The 21210-nt window shown below is 40.2% G+C and overlaps 1 protein-coding gene across 1 annotated transcript in view; it reads left to right on the top strand.

Annotated features, from left to right (window-relative positions):
- Positions 1-2375: 2375 nt before the first annotated feature.
- The window catches only part of LOC138649863 (cathepsin W-like), a 50198-nt gene continuing 31363 nt past the window's right edge, over positions 2376-21210 (top strand). Inside the window, exons 1-5 of the mRNA XM_069740584.1 lie at positions 2376-2515; positions 2679-2733; positions 4413-4526; positions 11277-11419; positions 16553-16646. Coding sequence (XP_069596685.1) covers positions 2444-2515; positions 2679-2733; positions 4413-4526; positions 11277-11419; positions 16553-16646 — 478 coding nt within the window. The 5' untranslated portion in view covers positions 2376-2443. The remainder of the gene's footprint in view (positions 2516-2678; positions 2734-4412; positions 4527-11276; positions 11420-16552; positions 16647-21210) is intronic.

Raw genomic sequence — 21210 nt, forward strand, 5'->3', positions numbered from 1 at the left:
TGCTTTTCATTTTTGTTTTTATGGTGTTCATTATGTGCTATAATTGACTGGGCAATATGATTCTCCAGGTCAGTAAAGTTACGATGATACCTAATATATGCTGGTTTTTTATTATTTCCAGGGTGAAAAACAAAATTGGAAATTTGTAAAAAAAAAAAAAAGTCAGTTTGGATTATGTCGCCATTTTTGGAGGATTTCATTTTTCTATAAAATTACCATACCACTTTGAGGTACAAACAATTTTTAGATAACTTTTTATTGAATATTTTAGGGGGACATGTCAGTAAACAAAAATGCAATTCTGGCATTTTTAATTTTTTTTTTTCTTTTTGGTGTTTACCATTGTGATTAATTAATTTTATATTTTGATAGATCAGAGTTTTACGAACGTGGGGATACGATACCAAAATCGGGTTAGTTTTGTATTTCTTTAATTTTAAAGGATGAAATTGGGGTGATTTAAACTTTTATTTTTTCATATTTATTAAAACTTTTTTGTTTAAAGAGAACCTGTCACCATGATTTTGTAATGTACAGTAAATACATGGCAGTAACGTCGCTATAATGCTGATTACATTGATACCTTTGGTGAGGAAATCAGCTTTGTGGTTCTTCTTCATTCACCGTCTGAAGTTTCCTGCTAATGAGATTTCGGTGACTCCCCAACTCCTCCACCTGCTTCCTCGTTGTATGGCATGATATAAAACCAGCGATCAGACTAAAAAATTAAAGAGAACATGTCGGCACGATTTTGAATTGTAAAGACATGGCTGTGATGGCATCCATGGGAAGTTTTAACAAGCCCCTGGCTGCAATGACAACCCTTTGAAGCCCTCAGCAACTCGATTGGGGCTGGTGCATGCATGCACTAGCGATCCCCCTATTTAAATTTCTCTGTCAATGATTGACAGTGGCATTTAAATGGTTGTATTACACAGAGACAGGAAAAAAAGGAATCCCTCTTGTCAGGTTGCACTATGTATTGGCAACAGCATAGCAGCTGCTAGTCTCCACCCACTAGCTCAGAGACAACTGAAAATTAGACACAGAGCCTGCAGAGGGGCAAACTGGTGAAAAAATGCAAGATACAAATTATTCTGAAAAGTCAGCTGCTATGACAGGTACACTTTAATACTTGTTTTTTTTTCTCCATAATTCTGGTTTGAATTTTCACATAGTTACATGAAGGTGGATATAGCCATTAACAGTGACATGTTTTGTGATTTCAGGAAACATATTGGGTTAGGAGAAGCACCTACATTTTGAGGGAATGCCCATATATATTTTTAACCCAGCAATTTTTTATTTTTTTCTGCTGGCGATCCTGGTGCTCCACATCAACAGAGCAGCTCTAGTAGGCTTCTCTGTCGACGGAGCATGACTGTCGACGTCATACTGATTGACAGCCGGCACCCCAAAGCATGATGTCATCAGTCATATCCTGTCAACAGAGCAGAAGCGGAAGAAAAGCCGCTGCTCTGTCGACGCAACGGCAGCGGAAGCCACAGCACTGATGGCAGAGGTGGTCTGTGACTGTTCTGTGCCGGCAGAGATCAGCACTGAGTACAACGGACAGGTACGGTAGGTAGCAACTACCTGCTTGTTAGTTCTTAGACCCATAGTAAAAAATAAAATAGTTCCAAATAACACCTTTAATTAATTGAATTTTCTCAAGTCTCCAAAGAACTTGAACTTCTATTTACTCAATTTAGTTCTTATTAAACATTCTCTCCATTTTCAAGAACGGAGGGATTATTATTTCTATAGGTTACTTGCTGTTGCCTAGATTGTCGGCCATCTCTGTAGGTGTATCAGATGTGGCTAGTCTTTAAGGCAAGTAAATCGATGTATAAATGCTCTTTGTAAGTGCAGCTCAGAAAATGGCCAGCGCTGAGGAGCCGAACTGTCAATCTTCAGGAAAGCGCCGCCCACCAGGAAGCAGAAAGCTGGGCTATAGGGGAGCAGTCTGCTCCTGAAGATTAATCATGAGAATTACCCATTAATGAAAAAAAAAGATAATGTTAAAATTGCTTTCTTTAAATTCCTCATAAAAAGTAAAAGTTCATTAATAAATGATGGCCTCTGGAACATATAATGTGTTTCATGAGAAAAAAAAAACACCATATGTCTACATGGACTGAAGAAAATATATTGTTCTGGCTCTTGGAATGCAACACAAAATGTTTTTTTTTTATTGAAGAATCAAAAGAAAGACAATTCTGAAGGGTCAGTTATGCATATAATCAGATATCTGCATTTTTATCTTCACATTTCATTTTAGTTACTGCCTAAATCTTTCCTACCCAGTACAAACCGCCCACATTTTTTTTTCACTGCTGTGGTTTCCTTCTTATATACGGTAATTCATCATTGCAGGCTTCTTTTTTACTTTTTTACTTGCTCCATTTGAAGGGTCTTTGCAGATCATACTCGATTCTTCACGATGCATCGTGTATTTCCACTCCTCACTTCATTGTGTGTTTTCGTACATGTGGTCTTAGGGAATACCGAACTGGTGATTGTTCTTAAATATTACTGTACACTTTTTCTGTACTGTCAATTTTAAATAATCAAATCTCTTTTCATTCTTTTCTATCCAGATTCCATTTAATATCTAAACACATTTTTAATGTACGGTATGTGGTTTTTTTTGTTTCTATTTTTTTTTTGTAAACCAGGAACAGTTTAAGGTGTTCATCAAACAATTCAATAAAGTTTACAAGAATCAAGAAGGTAAGTACATCATTAATTTCGTGAGTAACATGTGTTCCAATTATTATGGTATTGTGGTTTTTGTCCATATGCATTCTTTGCAATGATTTAGAGATAGACAGACAGATAGATATGGGATAGATAGATAGATAGATAGATAGATAGATAGATAGATAGATAGATAGATAGATAGATAGATAGATAGATAGATAGATAAAACACAGCAGCACTCTATAGGAGCCAAAAATATATGCAAACACTGAAAACATTTTTTCAGTGTTTGCATATATTTTGGCTCCTATAGAGTGCTGCTGTGTTTTCTTTTTCTATACAATGCAGCTATGGCAGCTGGCACCTGTTCACACCTAGGAGGTGCTGGTCAGGTTTTTTTCTTTATATGGATAGATAGGTAATAGATAGATAAATTAATACAAAGATAGATAATAGATAAGTAAGGGGTGTGTGTTGGGGGGCTAAGCCATGCCCTGCGTCCCTTCGCGTTCCTTTCTCATAAAGCAGGTACCTTGTACGTATAAAATAATGTATTATGTGATCATGATTTATTGTGTAATCTAATGAATCGTAATGTTATGATGTTTGTGTAAGTCAAACAGAGTTATGGAATAGGGATAGAGATAGGGAAATGTAGTGATAGAGTAAGGCGTAATTCTAGGGTTTAGTACAGTAGGGGGCACTGTAGAGTAAAAGATAAGGCGAGGATAAGAACTGGTTTCAGCCGGAGTAATGGCAGTTATAGACACTTCTGGCTTTCAGTCAGTCTAGTGTGGGATGAGGTGAAGTGAGGTTACTGAGGTAAATAGTGCAAGAGATGTCCAGTGGTCCAGGGCCCTGGGGGCCGGAAGTTATTTGGACACGAAGGGAAAAGTGCAGCGAGGGAGGAATAGCAACTGGGTTCATCGGAAAATCCTAAAAAGGTCCGAGACGTATGGTCTGAAAAGGATGGAAAGCGCCCTCCTTGATTTCGCCCTCAGATGGGAAAATTGGTGGGGAATCCTGGGCACGAACTAGCGTGGCTAAACGGGAGGCTGCGGTACTGGAGGATACGGTACGGAAATAAAGACTGAGAGGAGAGCAAGGGACAGCACAGAGGAAAAGAAGTTGGATCGTCGAGGATCACTGTGCAATGCCTGACACTGGACCGAGTAAAGTTATTTTGTTAAAAAAGAAGCTGGACTCCATCAATCACTGCAAGATGTCTGGGAACGAGACCCAGCAACCTGAGGGGAATTTGAACCTCAAAGTGAGTGAAATGCGCTACAAACACATCACACAGCAGTTGGGACTTTTTAATTTCTTTGCGGGGTGCCAGGGCGATAGTCATGGCGAGGGGTTGTTGTTCAAGATAGATAGATAGATAGATAGATAGATGATAGATAGATAGATGATAGATAGATAGATGATAGATAGATAAAGTTATTGACCCATACACCTTCCCCGCCACCATGGATTGACCAGATATTAAAGCTCCCACTCCATGTTGGGAGTGTTCCGCAACGTAACTCGATGACGTATGCCACTGCACAGACATACAGTGGTATGAGAACATATATCACATACATATACCATATATCTTCATAGAGAAGCACGTTAGCTCACACCTTCCCAATATATGGTGTGTACATGGACCTTTCCTGTACAAAACCGTGTAACTGCGTATCTCATCTCTTTTATCTCCGCAGAATATCAATATAGATTGTCCGTTTTTGCCACAAATTTGAATGTTGCCCGTCGCCTACAGGAAGAGGAACTAGGAACAGCAACATATGGGATCACCAAGTTCAGCGATCTTACAGGTAAGCTGATCATTGTGAAATGATTGTTCTAAGGCTACGGTCCCATTATCAGTATTTGGTCACTATTTCACATCAGCATTTGTAAGCCAATACCAGGAGTGAGTAAAAAATGCAGAATTGATGCTCGAGTTTCTATTATATTTTTCCTCTGATTGATCCTCAACTGGTTTTGGTTTACAAATACTGATGTAAAATACAGACGATGTGTGATCGTAGACCAAGGTGTAGTATAGAAAAAGCCATTTATATAATTTATATATTTTGTCAGATCCCCACCAATCAGCTACAGCGGTTTACTCCTAGTATAACCCATTAAAGGGAGTATGTAAGCAAAGTTTTATAGTAAGTAAAATGGACCTACATGAGTCAGATAGCATATCAGAGTTACTGTTTCACGCTAGTCCATCATATGTAAGTTTCACATGATTTATTCTCACTAATTTCTCCTCTCCGTTGCGGAGATATCAGCTTTTCAGGTTTATGTTATCATTTATGATAAGTTCAAAGGGGCTTTACCATAAATTTGTTTCTGGGGGGCGTGTACTTCTTCCCCTGCATGAAGGTGACCAGTCATAAGTAGGAGGTATCATGAAGAGAAGATAAGAACATGCCCCCCAAAGATCAAAAGAACATGCCTTCTCGTTGAGATGTCTTGATAGACAGCCCTGATCTATGCACTTACTGTGTAGAGTATAGCAAATCTGAGTGTGATTACACCTTCAGCTTTCATCTCTGGGTAGTCAATGAGGAGGGAGGGGATTACAGCAGGGCTGACAGTGCTGTGAGAGGAGAGCTGCAGCTGAAGAGCTGTTTGTAATCATGCTCACCTCAGCTCTACTCCTCCTCACCTACCCCCTTCACACTGACTGCCATGAGATAAAAGCTGAAAGTGTTTGTAATCACACTCCGCTCTGTTGAGCTCCCCTTTCTCCCACATTCACTGCCCTGAGATAAAAGCTGAAAGTGTAATGGCACTCAGCTTTCCTCTATACTACACAGTAGGTGCAGAGGTCAGGGCTGAGAGCAGGACAGTTAATCAACACATCTCACAGAAGAAGACTTCTTCTGATCTACTTTTTTTCCCATGATGCTCCCTGTTTATAATTGAACAGTTTCTTACAGGGGAAATAGTACACGCCCACAGAAACAAATCTCTGGTTCCGCCAATTTGGACTTTTACTAATTATAATTTACCACCCTGATATATTACAGTAACATAGATTTTCTTAAAGCGAACCTGTCAGCAGGATTGTGCTCAGTAACCTACAGACCGTGTCAGGTTGGTGCCGTTATACTGATTAAAATGATACCTGGTGATGAAATCTGTCTTATGGTTGTTCTTTAATTTTTATTTGTTGTTTTCAGTTAATGAGATTCTGGTGCTCTGGGGTGGGATGGGACTGTGGGCTGGGCATTATGTGGTGCTTTGCTTACATATTCATATGCATGGCTTATGACAGGTCACTGATCCCTCAGTGACCTGCCCCCTAATCCCTCAGTGACCTGCCCCTTAATCCCTCAGTGACCTGCCCCCTAATCCCTCAGTGACCTGCCCCTTAATCCCTCAGTGACCTGCCCCTTAATCCCTCAGTGACCTGCCCCTTAATCCCTCAGTGACCTGCCCCCTAATCCCTCAGTGACCTGCCCCCTAATCCCTCAGTGACCTGCCCCTTGATACCTCAGAGACCTGCCCTCTATTATACAGACTGGATATGCTATGGTTTAAAAAAAGAAAAAAATTACATTCATCATGCAGGCGCTGGCGGCATGATTGGATCTATAATATTCGTATTTTAATTGTATTTAGTCATATAAATTTCTTTAGAAAAAAAAAAAAAACATTGCTTCCTCAAAATGGCACCGGCTGCACCTGTGCACTAGCATAATTTGGAAAACGATAGATGCTACTGCAAAGGTGTCACCACAAGCACCATTTTGCTAGAGGAAAAAAAAATTGTCTTCATCAAGATGGCCGCATTTAACACACATTGACTGGGAGCACGTCATTCATCCCGCCCATCGATGCACCTGTCACTTGATCGCGGGGTGCCGATGGATTATTATGACAACCGGGAGTCTGCTGATGACTCCCATGTCTGTCATTACGATCCTCCTATAAATGCCGACCTGTGCTTGTGCACGATTGCAACTTCAAATAGGGACTATTAACCCCTTTCTGACCTCGGATGTACTATACCGTCCGAGGTCAGATCCCCTGCTTTGATGCAGGGCTCCGCAGTGAGCCCGCACCAAAGCCGGGACATGTCAGCTGTTTTGAACAGCTGACATGTGCCCTTAATAGGCGCGGGCAGAATCGCGATCTGCCCGCACCTATTAACTAGTTAAATGCCGCTGTCAAACGCAGACAGCGGCATTTAACTACCGCTTCCGGCCGTGCGGCCGGAAATGATGTCATCACCGACCCCCGTCATATGATCGGGGGTCGGCGATGCGTCTCCATTGTAACCATAGAGGTCCTTGAGACCTCTATGGTTACTGATCGCCGGTGGCTGTGAGCGCCCCCCTGTGGTCGGCGCTCACAGCACACCTCCATTTCTGCTACATAGCAGCGATCAGCAGATCGCTGCTATGTAGCAGAGGCGATCGCGTTGTGCCTGCTTCTAGCCTCCCATGGAGGCTATTGAAGCATGGCAAAAGTTAAAAAAAAAAGTTGAAAAAAATGTTAAAAAAATAAAAAAAATATAAAAGTTTAAATCACCCCCCTTTCGCCCCAATCAAAATAAATCAATAAAAAAAAATATAAAATCTACGCATATTTGGTATCGCCGCGCTCAGAATCGCCCGATCTATCAACTAAAAAAAAGCATTAACCTGATCGCTAAACAGCGTAGCGGGAAAAAAATTAAAAACGCCAGAGTTACGTTTTTTTGGTCGCCGCGACATTGCATTAAAATGCAATAACGGGCGATCAAAGGAACGTATCTGCACCGAAATGCTATCATTAAAAACGTCATCTCGGCACGCAAAAAATAAGCCCTCAACCGACCCCAGATCACGAAAAATGGAGACGCTACGAGTATCGCAAAATGGCGCAATTGTTTTCTTTTTTTTTTTAGCAAAGTTTGGAATTTTTTTTCACCACTTAGATAAAAAATAACCTAGTCATGTTAGGTGTCTATGAACTCGTACTGACCTGGAGAATCATAATGTCAGGTCAGTTTTAGCATTTAGTGAACCTAGCAAAAAAGCCAAACAAAAAACAAGTGTGGGATTGCACTATTTTTGCAATTTCACCGCACTTGGAATTTTTTTCCCGTTTTCTAGTACACGACATGCTAAAACCAATGATGTCGTTCAAAAGTACAACTCGGCCCGCAAAAAATAAGCCCTCACATGGCCAAATTGACGGAAAAATAAAAAAGTTATGGCTCTGGGAAGGAGGGTAGTGAAAAACGAACACGGAAAAACGAAAAATCCCAAGGTCATGAAGGGGTTGAATACAAGAAAAAGTGAGAAAAAAAATAGGATTATTTTTTTTTTAATTCACCCCGTTATTGCTTCATTACAAATAGTACAATAAAAAAATGCACATATTTGGTGGAGCTGTATTCGTAAAAGCCAGATCTATCAAAATATAAAATAAATTAATCTGATGGGTAAACGGCGTAATGAAAAAAAAACAAAAGAAAAAAAAACAAACGAAAAAAACAAAACGCCAGAATGATGTTTTTGGCAGTCATAACATTGTAATAGAATGAAATAAGAGGTGATCAAAACATTGTATCTATCCCAAAACGATATCAATAAAAATGTAAGCTCAGGGCGCAAAAAATAATTCCCCACCCAACCCCATATCCAAAAAAAAAGAAAACATTAGGGGTCTTGGAAAATGTCGACAAGCAAATTTTTTATTTATTTCTTACAAGTTTCCAATTTTTTTTCACCACTTAAATAAAATAAAAACTATACATTTATTTGGTATCTGAGTAATCATACTGACCAGGAGAATCATGTTACCAGGTTTTTTTTTACAAGTGAACATGGTAAATTAAAAAAAAAAAAAAAAAAAAAAACAATTGTGGAATTGCACTTATTTTGCAATTTCAATGTACTTGGAATTTTTTTTCTCGCTTCCCAGTGCATCACGTACAACTCGTCCTGCAAATATAAAGCTCTGATACGGCTACGTGGACGGAAAATTAAAAATGTAAGGTATTGGAAGAAGGGAGGAAAAAAACCAAAAAGGAATAATGGAAAGTCGCAAGGTCGTGAAGGAGTTAAGTTTTAGTATATTTAATCTCTTCCCACCCAGCCTGACTGACAGCTGCAGCAGTGGCAGCAAGACAGCCACGTAGTATATAGCAGCCACATAGTATGTTGCACAGCCCACGTAACAGACAGCCACGTAGTATATAGCACAGCCATGTAGTATATAGCAGCCACGTAGTATATAATACAGCCCACGTAATATATAGTACAGCCCACGTAATATATAGTACAGCCCACGTAATATATAGCACAGCCCACGCAGTATATAACACAGGCCACGTTGTATATAACACAGGCCACGCAGTATATAACACTGCTCACGTAGTATATAGCAGCCAGGCAGTATATAACTCAGCCCACATAGTTTATAGCAGTGTGGGCACCTTATCCCTGTTAAAAAAATAAATAAATAAAATATAGTTATATACTCACCCTCTGGGGTCCACCGAAGCTGTCCCGATGGAAGACCGCTAAGTCATCTGGGTAATTTCGCAATGCATCACTCTGAACGGAAGCTGGCGGCAGCATCGCGCGCGTCGGTGGACGGCGGAAGGTGAGAATAGCACAAATTTTTTATTTTTTTATTATTTTTAACACTATATCTTTTTACTATTGATGCTGCATATGCAGCATCAATAGTGAAAAGTTGGTCCGGGATGGGGCGACACACTGGCACTGAATGGAGGAGAGTAGGGAGGGGGCAGTGACTGGAGGAGAGTAGGGAGGGGCCAATTCGCGGCCGGACAAAGCCTGTTGCTGATTGGTTGCAGCCGGCAGGTGCTAAATCTCCGGGTCCGGATGGCATACACCCACGAGTACTAAGAGAACTAAGTAATGTAATAGATAAACCATTATTTCTTATTTTTAGTGACTCTATAGCGACAGGGTCTGTTCCGCAGGACTGGCGCATAGCAAATGTGGTGCCAATATTCAAAAAGGGCTCTAAAAGTGAACCTGGAAATTATAGGCCAGTAAGTCTAACCTCTATTGTTGGTAAAATATTTGAAGGGTTTCTGAGGGATGTTATTCTGGATTATCTCAATGAGAATAACTGTTTAACTCCATATCAGCATGGGTTTATGAGAAATCGCTCCTGTCAAACCAATCTAATCAGTTTTTATGAAGAGGTAAGCTATAGGCTGGACCACGGTGAGTCATTGGACGTGGTATATCTCGATTTTTCCAAAGCGTTTGATACCGTGCCGCACAAGAGGTTGGTACACAAAATGAGAATGCTTGGTCTGGGGGAAAATGTGTGTAAATGGGTTAGTAACTGGCTTAGTGATAGAAAGCAGAGGGTGGTTATAAATGGTATAGTCTCTAACTGGGTCGCTGTGACCAGTGGGGTACCGCAGGGGTCAGTATTGGGACCTGTTCTCTTCAACATATTCATTAATGATCTGGTAGAAGGTTTACACAGTAAAATATCGATATTTGCAGATGATACAAAACTATGTAAAGCAGTTAATACAAGAGAAGATAGTATTCTGCTACAGATGGATCTGGATAAGTTGGAAACTTGGGCTGAAAGGTGGCAGATGAGGTTTAACAATGATAAATGTAAGGTTGTACACATGGGAAGAGGGAATCAATATCACCATTACACACTGAACGGGAAACCACTGGGTAAATCTGACAGGGAGAAGGACTTGGGGATCCTAGTTAATGATAAACTTACCTGGAGCAGCCAGTGCCAGGCAGCAGCTGCCAAGGCAAACAGGATCATGGGGTGCATTAAAAGAGGTCTGGATACACATGATGAGAGCATTATACTGCCTCTGTACAAATCCCTAGTTAGACCGCACATGGAGTACTGTGTCCAGTTTTGGGCACCGGTGCTCAGGAAGGATATAATGGAACTAGAGAGAGTACAAAGGAGGGCAACAAAATTAATAAAGGGGATGGGAGAACTACAATACCCAGATAGATTAGCGAAATTAGGATTATTTAGTCTAGAAAAAAGACGACTGAGGGGCGATCTAATAACCATGTATAAGTATATAAGGGGACAATACAAATATCTCGCTGAGGATCTGTTTATACCAAGGAAGGTGACGGGCACAAGGGGGCATTCTTTGCGTCTGGAGGAGAGAAGGTTTTTCCACCAACATAGAAGAGGATTCTTTACTGTTAGGGCAGTGAGAATCTGGAATTGCTTGCCTGAGGAGGTGGTGATGGCGAACTCAGTCGAGGGGTTCAAGAGAGGCCTGGATGTCTTCCTGGAGCAGAACAATATTGTATCATACAATTATTAGGTTCTGTAGAAGGACGTAGATCTGGGTATTTATTATGATGGAATATAGGCTGAACTGGATGGACAAATGTCTTTTTTCGGCCTTACTAACTATGTTACTATGTTACTATGACTTCCGTTACAGACAGACAGACGGAAGTACCCTTTAGACGATTATATATTTTGTAATGTGCACAGTTTGTTTTGTGAAATTTAGTGACAGATCTGATTACGGTATTTACTTATGACATCTCCTGTTTTTACATAAATTGTGATTGTGTGTTTAGATGAAGAGTTCACAAGAAATAGCTTGACTTTAATTGATGACGCTCCTCCAAATAATGTGACACAACTGAAGGTGGAGGCTGCTCCAGTTTCCAAATCTTGTGACTGGCGCAAGGCAGGAGTCATTTCAGAGGCCAAAAGTCAGGTAAAATATAGATCCAAGATTAACATTGTAATGAAAGAAAACAAAAGGTCCCATGATCTGATGCAGGCTCCATTCAGATGAATGGGACAGTTACAAAAATGGCTATAACTAATCTGCCAAGTGTCAATTTTTCCTTACATTTCCTTAAATGGTGTCTGCCAGCAAAAATTTACTGTTCAAGCCAACAGTCACTTAATGCACACTTGGCTTGGTCAAATATTTCAGTGCACCTTCCCATCTACTTTTCCACCTATCTCTGGCCTCCATCTGGCTCTTTTAAAGCCAGATCTGTTAATCAAAGAAAAGGAGGGTGAGGTAGGTTAAAAACAAGTCGGTGGGAAGGTGCACTAAACGGCTTGGCAACAAAAAGGGTGCACCAAGCTCAATCACAAAAAAGTTGTATCAAGCTCAAGCAAAAAAAAAGGGTGCACCAAGCTCAAGCACAAAAAGGGTACACCAAGCTCCAGCACCAAAAAGGGTACACCAAGCTCAAGCACCAAAAAGGGTGCACCGAGCTCAAGCACAAAAAGGGTGTACCAAGCTCAAGCACAAAAAGGGTGCACCGAGCTCAAGCACAAAAAGGGTGCACCGAGCTCAAGCACAAAAAGGGTGCACCAAGCTCAAGCACAAAAAAAGTTGTATCAAGCTCAAGCACAAAAAAGGGTGCACCAAGCTCAAGCACAAAAAGGGTGTACCAAGCTCAAGTACCAAAAAGGGTGCACCGAGCTCAAGCACAAAAAAGGGTGCACCAAGCTCAAGCACAAAAAAGGGTGCACCAAGCTCAAGCACAAAAAGGGTGTACCAAGCTCAAGCACAAAAAGGGAGCACCGAGCTCAAACACAAAAAAGGGTGCACCAAGCTCAAATACAAAAAGGGTGCACCAAGCGCCTGTGATTGGTTTGAACATCTTGTTATTACAGACTCGCTTTAAAACACTTCTTTGATGTATTTTGGCTTTTAAATGTTTTTTTAGGCATTTTTACATGCATTTGAAAAAAATAATAAAAAAAAGTGTGTCACTGTCAGAAATTGGCTCAACTCAGAAGGGTTTACATTGCCTAAATACAACATTAGTAAAGTTAGCTAGTGTTTTCTGGAAATGCCACATCATTTTATTTATGGCTAATGCAATATGTGAGAAATATATATCTCCAGCCCCAAGGATTTATTATTAATAATAGAAAAGACAGGTATGCCAGCTCACCAATACTTGTAGTCCAGTATGCCCGGAAAGCAAAATCCGACCCTTCGTGTGGCAAACAGGGAAAACGTAAGGAATGCATCCTGCTCCTAGTAAAAAAAATATTATCTTTATTCCATATAAAAACTCACATCCAAGATGAAGGGATAGAGAGCGACGCATTTCTAACACACTCCAACGTTCTTTGTCAAAGCTCGTTGTAGTGAAAGACCATCAGCTCCAAATACTCAGGCGAACAAATCAAAAATCAAAACACATGATCAGAAATAAAAAGGAAATAAAAGGCAGAAACTAAAATGCATGTAATTAAATCTGACAATGTTAAATCAAAAGAAAATAAAAAGCTGGAAAAAATGCAAGAAAAATTAATTTAGTTACTGTAGATAACTTCACTCTGTAGGTTCAAACCTTGAGGAGATCAAGAGCCAAGATTAAAGATCCAGAGAGCCTCCCCAGTTAATAGATGTCTCCTCATGTCTCCACCACGAGACGGTCTGTTACCCTTTTCTAGACCAAAAATTTGTAAAGACGAAGTTTGTCTTTGATGTATGGAAATAAAATGTTTGGCCGTGGATGAAACATGACGACCAGTGCTATTAATATTGGTGAGGTCATTCAAATGCTAAAATAAGTCTTCATCTTGGATGTCATTTTTAACATTTGTATAGAATAAAAGATAATATTTTTTACCAGGAGCTGGAATACATTCCTTAAGTTTTTCCGATTTATTTGTACTTATGCATTGCTTATATAGCGCCATCATATTCCACAGGACTTCACATATATTATCACCGCTTTCCCCATTGGGGCTCACAATTTAGATTCCTTATCAGTATGTCTTTGGATTGTGAGAAGAAACCGGAGGAAACCCATGCGAACATGGGGAGAACCTACAAACACTTTGTAGATGTGGTCCTTGGTGGGATTTGAACCCATTACCTCATACTTGCATAACTACAAAACTAACCACTGAGCCACCGTGATGCCCAAGTACTGAAAACATAGGAAGCAGTATAATTTGCCTCTGTAGCTGGGCATGTCTGGTGGGCAGTCAATACTCTTGCTCAGTGAGTTTATTGAAGAGCTAGACTTCGCTTCATTACAAACACATTTGCAGTTGCAGTTGTCTTCTCAGAATGCTTCAGATTCCATATCACTAGCAGCAAGTCCTGGGGTAGAGCAGTATAGCAGAACTGACAGCACTGTGAGAGGACAACTGCAAATGTGTTTGTAATGAGGCAAAATTTAGCTCTGCTGTACTGTGTTAGCTGTAATCACAGACAGCTCTGCAATGTCTACATGTCTCCCTTTCATTTAAAGTAAGCTCTGGAGGCAAATTCTCAAGGCGATCTATGTCTGGCCCATAGATGTTCACCTCTCGTTTACATATTTAAAAAAAAAAATGTGGATTTCTCTGGAATACGACTTTGGATCGCAGAAAACTAGGCATCATTTTATTAAACTTTCTATGACCTACATGTTCATATAGAAATCTTAGGCGGGTTGATCCTACTGACAGATTCCCTTTACACCTTCAGCAGGAGTTCAAAAGTCCATAGCATGTTGGATAAACCTCTCTAACCGATTCGGATTATGAGGAACATGTGTGAGAATGGTTTCCAGAGAACTGGATTGAAAGTGTCAGTGAACGTCTGGGTTCTAAGTGAACCATACAGAGGTCCATGTTGTTGCACTGGTGTTATTGGGGGCCATGATTTTCCAATAGAGAATGATCCGGAGATGTTTCTTCCAGTGAAAATCTGTTACCATTACTTTGGACTATTTTTAACATCGGACATTAGTTTTAATGAAAAAATCCATTTATAGCTAAATCCAGTATTCTCTCCTGTCCAATGCACCATACCATTTGCACGAAGGCCAATAAATCCCTTTTAGCACAGGCATCTATAAACGTTTCCTTTTTTTTATTTTTAAGGTTTTAGACCGCTCCTTGGCACTAGGAACACATTTCAACAAACATCAAATCTGCACATAAGATGTCCTGCTTTGCACAAAACAATCTACTATGATGAGGAACTGTCCTGATTTTCAAGCTCTGCAAACTGCCATCCATTCTTTTTGAGTGGGCTGTTTATCATCAGCAATCTGTCAGCACTATGGATGTTGGAACTTCCTTTCTATCACTTCCCAGCATGCAATGCTCCTGCCATTGTCCAATGACTTGCTTTCTGGAACTGCATGACTGCATTAGAAATATGAAAAAAATCAAAGCGTTTAGAGCATAAATTGGCCAATTCATGTGTACCTGGTAGCCACATTAAGGCATCTCTTGTATGCCAGGTCCTAAACTTTCCTTTCCTCGCTGAGAATAAACGTCTTCATCTGAATGGGAACCTGTGAATCCTCTTCTTAGACTATAATCTCTCTCTGTGGAGGGGTAATGGACCTGATGCGATTAAAACACCTGTAGCTAAAAGGTGGAGAAGTGCTCAGTCTGAAGGCTAATGAATACAAATTTCAAAAAACTGACCGTCACTGACATTCCTTTCCTCACATGAATTGGTCTATTTTTTTTTCATATTTCTAATGCAGTAATGCAGTGCAATTTTCATGTTTCATGTTTCCATGTTTTAGCGCCGCAGTGTGCTGCCTTATTTATTTGACTGTATATGAATTGATGACTCTAGGTTCAGCACCTGTTCACACTTATTCTATGTTTGGATGTGACGGTCAGTTTTTTGAAATTTGCTTTCTGGAACTGACAGCACATCTGTGTTCAGTATGGCAAACTGTAGAGCAGAAGAACAGCGAGACAATAACACCCGCCTCCTGTAATCCAGCTAAGCATCTCTGCTGATAGGGATGGTTTATACTTAAGGAGAACCTATCACATAGTCAGAAAGGCCAGTTTTTGCTCTTATTTTATTCACACTGATTGCTTGAGTAATCAGTTTTTTTCTAAATCTGCTATTTGGTTCCAGAGATATGGAGGTTTCCTTTAGTGCATTTTTTTTTTACAAGGGGGCGTGGCTCACAAGATCCTCTGGGGCGTGTCTTTAGGTTGCCCTGCACTATTTCCTTGTGAACACCGCCCCCTTAGTAAAGATCATAAAAATTAGCGCCAAATAAAAAAGGCCATATTCATGGAATTGTATGATAATAACGCTATTAACATGCAGATTAACCCCATATCTGCAGATTAATAGCGTTATTTCTGGTGACAGGTTCCCTTTAACTTACCAGTCACCAAGGATCAGTAATCCACAATGGATAGCTTCCTGGCTAAAGGAATCAATAGCCTCATCAGTCAGGTTTATGAAAGTTCTCCTTGAGGAAGTGAGGAATATCTTGGAAAACTTCACCAAGCAACTGAACAATTGACCTTGCCGCATACCCGGCAGGCGATGGCCGTGTGACACGGCCAGGACCTGCCTCTAGCAACCATGGGTAGAGCGCATATCCACCCTCGATTGTTAACCTGTTAAATGCTGCTGTCTATCACTGACCGCACCATTAATAATGTGCCGGCATGGGGGCTCATCATTCAATGGAGACATCAGAATGCCCGCACTGTGATCACGGGTCGCCAATGGGTTGCTATAACCGCCATGGGTCTGTTGAAGACTTCTGTGCCTGTCATTGCGGAGCTCCATTGAAACTGTGCCTGTGGCCGGGCTTCAAAGAAGAACGCGATTTTTGCCATATTCAGCAATGATGTAGTGTCGCTGTATATAGTACAATCGATCAAACGATCGCAGCTTCAAATCCCCTAAGGGGACTAATAAGAACAGTGTACTTACACTGTACTTATCGGCTCATTGGCCACCTCTACAGGTGTGTTTGTTTTTTGCTTATTTGTATAGGCAGCTAATAAGGCCTACCTCAGTTAGAATGATTGAACAATAGTGTAATACAGCACATGTAATATAGCACATTGTGCAAATAACTCTTTGTTTAAATGTATTCTCTAGGGCAAATGTGGTTCCTGTTGGGCGTTTGCCGCTGTTGCAAACATTGAGGCACAGTGGGGAATAATTGGACATTCAGTAAACTTATCAGTTCAGCGTAAGTAACTGACTTTCCTTGGGACAACGCTCCTGTCTTTCCTCTACCACGGCACAAAAATGGGAAATCAAGGTTTAGACTCATTATTACTTGTCATGCCTCCGTTGTGGACATCTTGGAAAAAGGAGGACCGGAATGAGGAGGCAAAGAAAGGGCACTGGGCCTATAGGGCAGCTGTGAACATGAAATTTTAATTTCCAAGGTAGAGAGGGTATTAAAAAACAAAAACAAAAAACGTTTGAATCAGCCCTTAAATAAGCCTATTTAATAAGTTTCCACATTCGCAAAAAAAACAGATAAATCAAAATAAAAATATAGAATGCCAAAAACCAAAATGCCAGAATTGCTATTTTTGGTTGCAGCGCCTTCAACAAAAAGCAATCAATATATTGCATGTACCCCAATGATACCAATGAAAAAAAAAAAAATAATTATAATTTTTATATACTCATTTAACAGTTCGCCATGCAAGAATAAAAAAAAAATCCTCATATAGGTCCATCAATGTAAAAATAAGAAAGATACAGGGCTATATATATATATATATATATATATATATATATATATATATATATATACATACAGTACAGACCAAAAGTTTGGACACATCTTCTCATTTAAAGATTTTTCTGTATTTTCATGACTATGAAAATTGTACATTCACACTGAAGGCATCAAAACTATGAAAAAGTGTGAAACAACTGAAAATATGTCTTATATTTTAGGTTCTTCAAAGTAGCCACCGTTTGCTTTGATGACTGCTTTGCACACTCTTGGCATTCTCTTGATGAGCTTCAAGAGGTAGTCACCGGGAATGTTCTTCCAACAATCTTGAAGGAGTTCCCAGAGATGCTTAGCACTTGTTGGCATTTTTGCCTTCACTCTGTGCGGTCCAGCTTGCCCCAAACCATCATCTTGCCAGGTCATCTGGCGTAGCACCCCATCACTCTCCTTCTTGGTCAAATAGCCCTTACACAGCCTGGAGGTGTGTTTGGGGTCATGGTCCTGTTGAAAAATAAATGATGGTCCAACTAAACACAAACCGGATGGAATAGCATGCTGCTGCAAGATGCTTTGGTAGCCATGCTGGTTCAGTATGCCTTCAATTTTGAATAAATCCCCAACAGTGTCACCAGCAAAGCACCCCCACACCATCACACCTCCTCCTCCATGCTTCACGGTGGGAACCAGGCATGTAGAGTCCATTCGTTCACCCCTTCTGCGTCGCACAAAGACATGGTGGTTGGAACCAAAGATCTCAAATTTGGACTCCTCAGACCAAAGCACAGATTTCCACTGGTCTAATGTCCATTCCTTCTAATCTTTAGCCCAAACAAGTCTCTTCTGCTTGTTGCCTGTCCTTAGCAGTGGTTTCCTAGCAGCTATTTTACCATGAAGGCCTGCTGCACAAAGTCTCCTCTTAACAGTTGTTGTAGAGATGTGTCTGCTGCTAGAACTCTGTGTGGCATTGATCTGGTCTCTAATCTGAGCTGCTGTTAACCTGCGATTTCTGAGGCTGGTGACTCGGATAAACTTATCCTCAGAAGCAGAGGTGACTCTTGGTCTTTCTTTCCTGCGTCGGTCCTCATGTGAGCCAGTTTCTTTGTAGCGCTTGATGGTTTTTGCCATTCCACTTGGTGACACTTTCAAATTTTTCCCAATTTTTCGGAATGACTGACCTTCATTTCTTAAAGTAATGAAGGCTACTCGTTTTTCTTTACTTTGCTGCTTTTTCTTGCCATAAAACAAATTCTAACAGTCTATTCAGTAGGACTATCAGCTGTGTATCCACCAGACTTCTGCACAACACAACTGATGGTCCCAACCCCATTTATAAGGCAAGAAATCCCACTTATTAAAACTGACAGGGCACACCTGTGAAGTGAAAACCATTCCCGGTGACTACCTCTTGAACCTCATCAAGATAATGCCAAGAGTGTGCAAAGCGGTCATCAAAGCAAAAGGTGGCTACTTTGAAGAATCTAGAATATAAGACATAATTTCAGTTGTTTCACACTTTTTTGTTAAGTTTATAATTCCACATGTGTTAATTCATAGTTTTGATGTCTTCAGTGTGAATGTACAAATTTCATAGTCATGAAAATACAGAAAAATCTTTAAATAAGAAGGTGTGTCCAAACTTTTGGTCTGTACTGTATATATATATATATATTACTGTATATATATATATATATATATATATATATATATATATACACACACACACAGTTCAGACCAAAAGTTTGGACACACCTTCTCATTTAAAGATTTTTCTGCATTTTCATGACTATGAAAATTGTAAATTCAACTGAAGGCATCAACACTATGAATTAACACATGTGGAATTGCTAAGTAAAGAAAAACGAGTGGCCATCATTACTTTAAGAAATTAAGGTCAGTCAGTCCGAAAAATTGGGAAAACTTTGAAAGTGTCCCCAAGTGCAGTGGCAAAAACCAGCAAGCGGTACAAAGAAACTGGCTCACATGAGGACCGCCCCAGGAAAGGAAGACCAAGAGTCACCTCTGCTTCTGAGGATAAGTTTATCCGAGTCACCAGCCTCAGAAATTGCAGGTTAACAGCAGCTCAGATTAGAGACCAGGTCAATGCCACACAGAGTTCTAGCAGCAGACACATCTCTACAACAACTGTTAAGAGGAGACTTTGTGCAGCAGGCCTTCATGGTAAAATAGCTGCTAGGAAACCACTGCTAAGGACAGGCAACAAGCAGAAGAGACTTGTTTGGGCTAAAGAACACAAGGAATGGACATTAGACCAGTGGAAATCTGTGCTTTGGTCTGATGAGTCCAAATTTGAGATCTTTGGTTCCAACCACCGTGTCTTTGTGTGACGCAGAAAAGGTGAACGGATGGACTCTACATGCCTGGTTCCCACTGTGAAGCATGGAGGAGGAGGTGTGATGGTGTGGGGGGGTGCTTTGCTGGTGACACTGTTGGTGATTTATTCAAAATTGAAGGCATACTGAACCAGCATGGTTACCACAGCATCTTGCAGCGGCATGCTATTCCATCCGGTTTGCGTTTAGATGGACCATCATTTATTTTTCAACAGGACAATGACCCCAAACACACCTCCAGGCTGTGAGGGCTATTTGACCAAGAACAAGAGTGATGGGGTGCTACGCCAGATGACCTGACCTCCACAGTCACCAGACCTGAACCCAATCGAGATGGTTTGGGGTGAGCTGGACCGCAGAGTGAAGGCAAAAGGGCCAACAAGTGCTAAGCATCTCTGGGAACTCCTTCAAGATTGTTGGAAAACCATTTCCGGTCACTACCTCTTTAAGCTCATCAAGAGAATGCCAAGAGTGTGCAAAGCAGTCATCAAAGCAAAAGGTGGCTACTTTGAAGAACCTAGAATATAAGACATAATATCAGTTGTTTCACAAGTATATAAGTATATAATTCCACATGTGTTAATTCATAGTTTTGATGTCTTCAGTGTGAATGTACAATTTTCATAGTCCTGAAAATACAGAAAAATCTTTAAATGAGAAGGCGTGTCCGAACTTTTGGTCTGTAGTGTGTGTGTGTGTGTGTGTGTGTGTGTGTGTGTGTGTGTGTGTGTGTGTGTGTGTGTGTGTGTGTGTGTATGTGTGTATGTGTGTATGTGTATGTGTATGTGTATATATATATATATATATATATATATATATATATATATATATATATATATATATATATATATATATATATATATATATATATATATATATATATACTCAAAAAAGAGGTAGCACTCCATAGTTTAAGTGAAAAATGTGGAAGGTTTAATCGACCCACATAGCCGGGCGACGTTTCAGCTCCATCTGAGCCTTTATCAAGCCTGATAAAGGCTCGGATGGAGCTGAAATGTCGCCCGGCTATGTGGGTCGATTAAACCTTCCACATTTTTCACTTAAACTATGGAGTGCTGCCTCTTTTTTGAGTGTCTGTAAACTTGCCGGAATCGCTGGACTGGTTGCTTGAGGCCCTGCACCTGAAGATAAGTACTAGAGTTGTGCTGTTCCATTTTTTCTACTATATATATATATATATATATATATATATATATATATATATATATATATATATATACCCCGTGTTCCAAATTATTATGCAAATGATATTTTTCTTGGACTTTCCTAAATGGTCGGTGCGAATAACAGTCAATCTATAGTAAGAGTCATCACCGTTAGATTATAGATCGAATTTCATTGAAGAAACCTCCCAATGATAACAGTATAATCTCCAAAATGAATAAAAACTCAAAATGCACTGTTCCAAATTATTAGGCACAGTAGAATTTCTAAACATTTCATATGTTTTAAAGAACTGAAAATGCTCATTTGTGGAATTTGCAGCATTAGGAGGTCACATTCACTGAACAAAAAAGCTATTTAACTCCAAAACAATCCGAACAGGCCAAGTTACATGTTAACATAGGCAGGGCCGGCTCCAGGTTTTTGAGGGCCCCGGGCGAAAGAGTCTCAGTGGGCCCCCCTTTAACACATACCACGATTCATGATCGCATATAAACACAGCCATGTAGTATATAACACAGCCC

The sequence above is a fragment of the Ranitomeya imitator genome, chromosome 9 (assembly GCF_032444005.1).
Source record: "Ranitomeya imitator isolate aRanImi1 chromosome 9, aRanImi1.pri, whole genome shotgun sequence".
Lineage (NCBI taxonomy): Eukaryota > Metazoa > Chordata > Amphibia > Anura > Dendrobatidae > Ranitomeya > Ranitomeya imitator.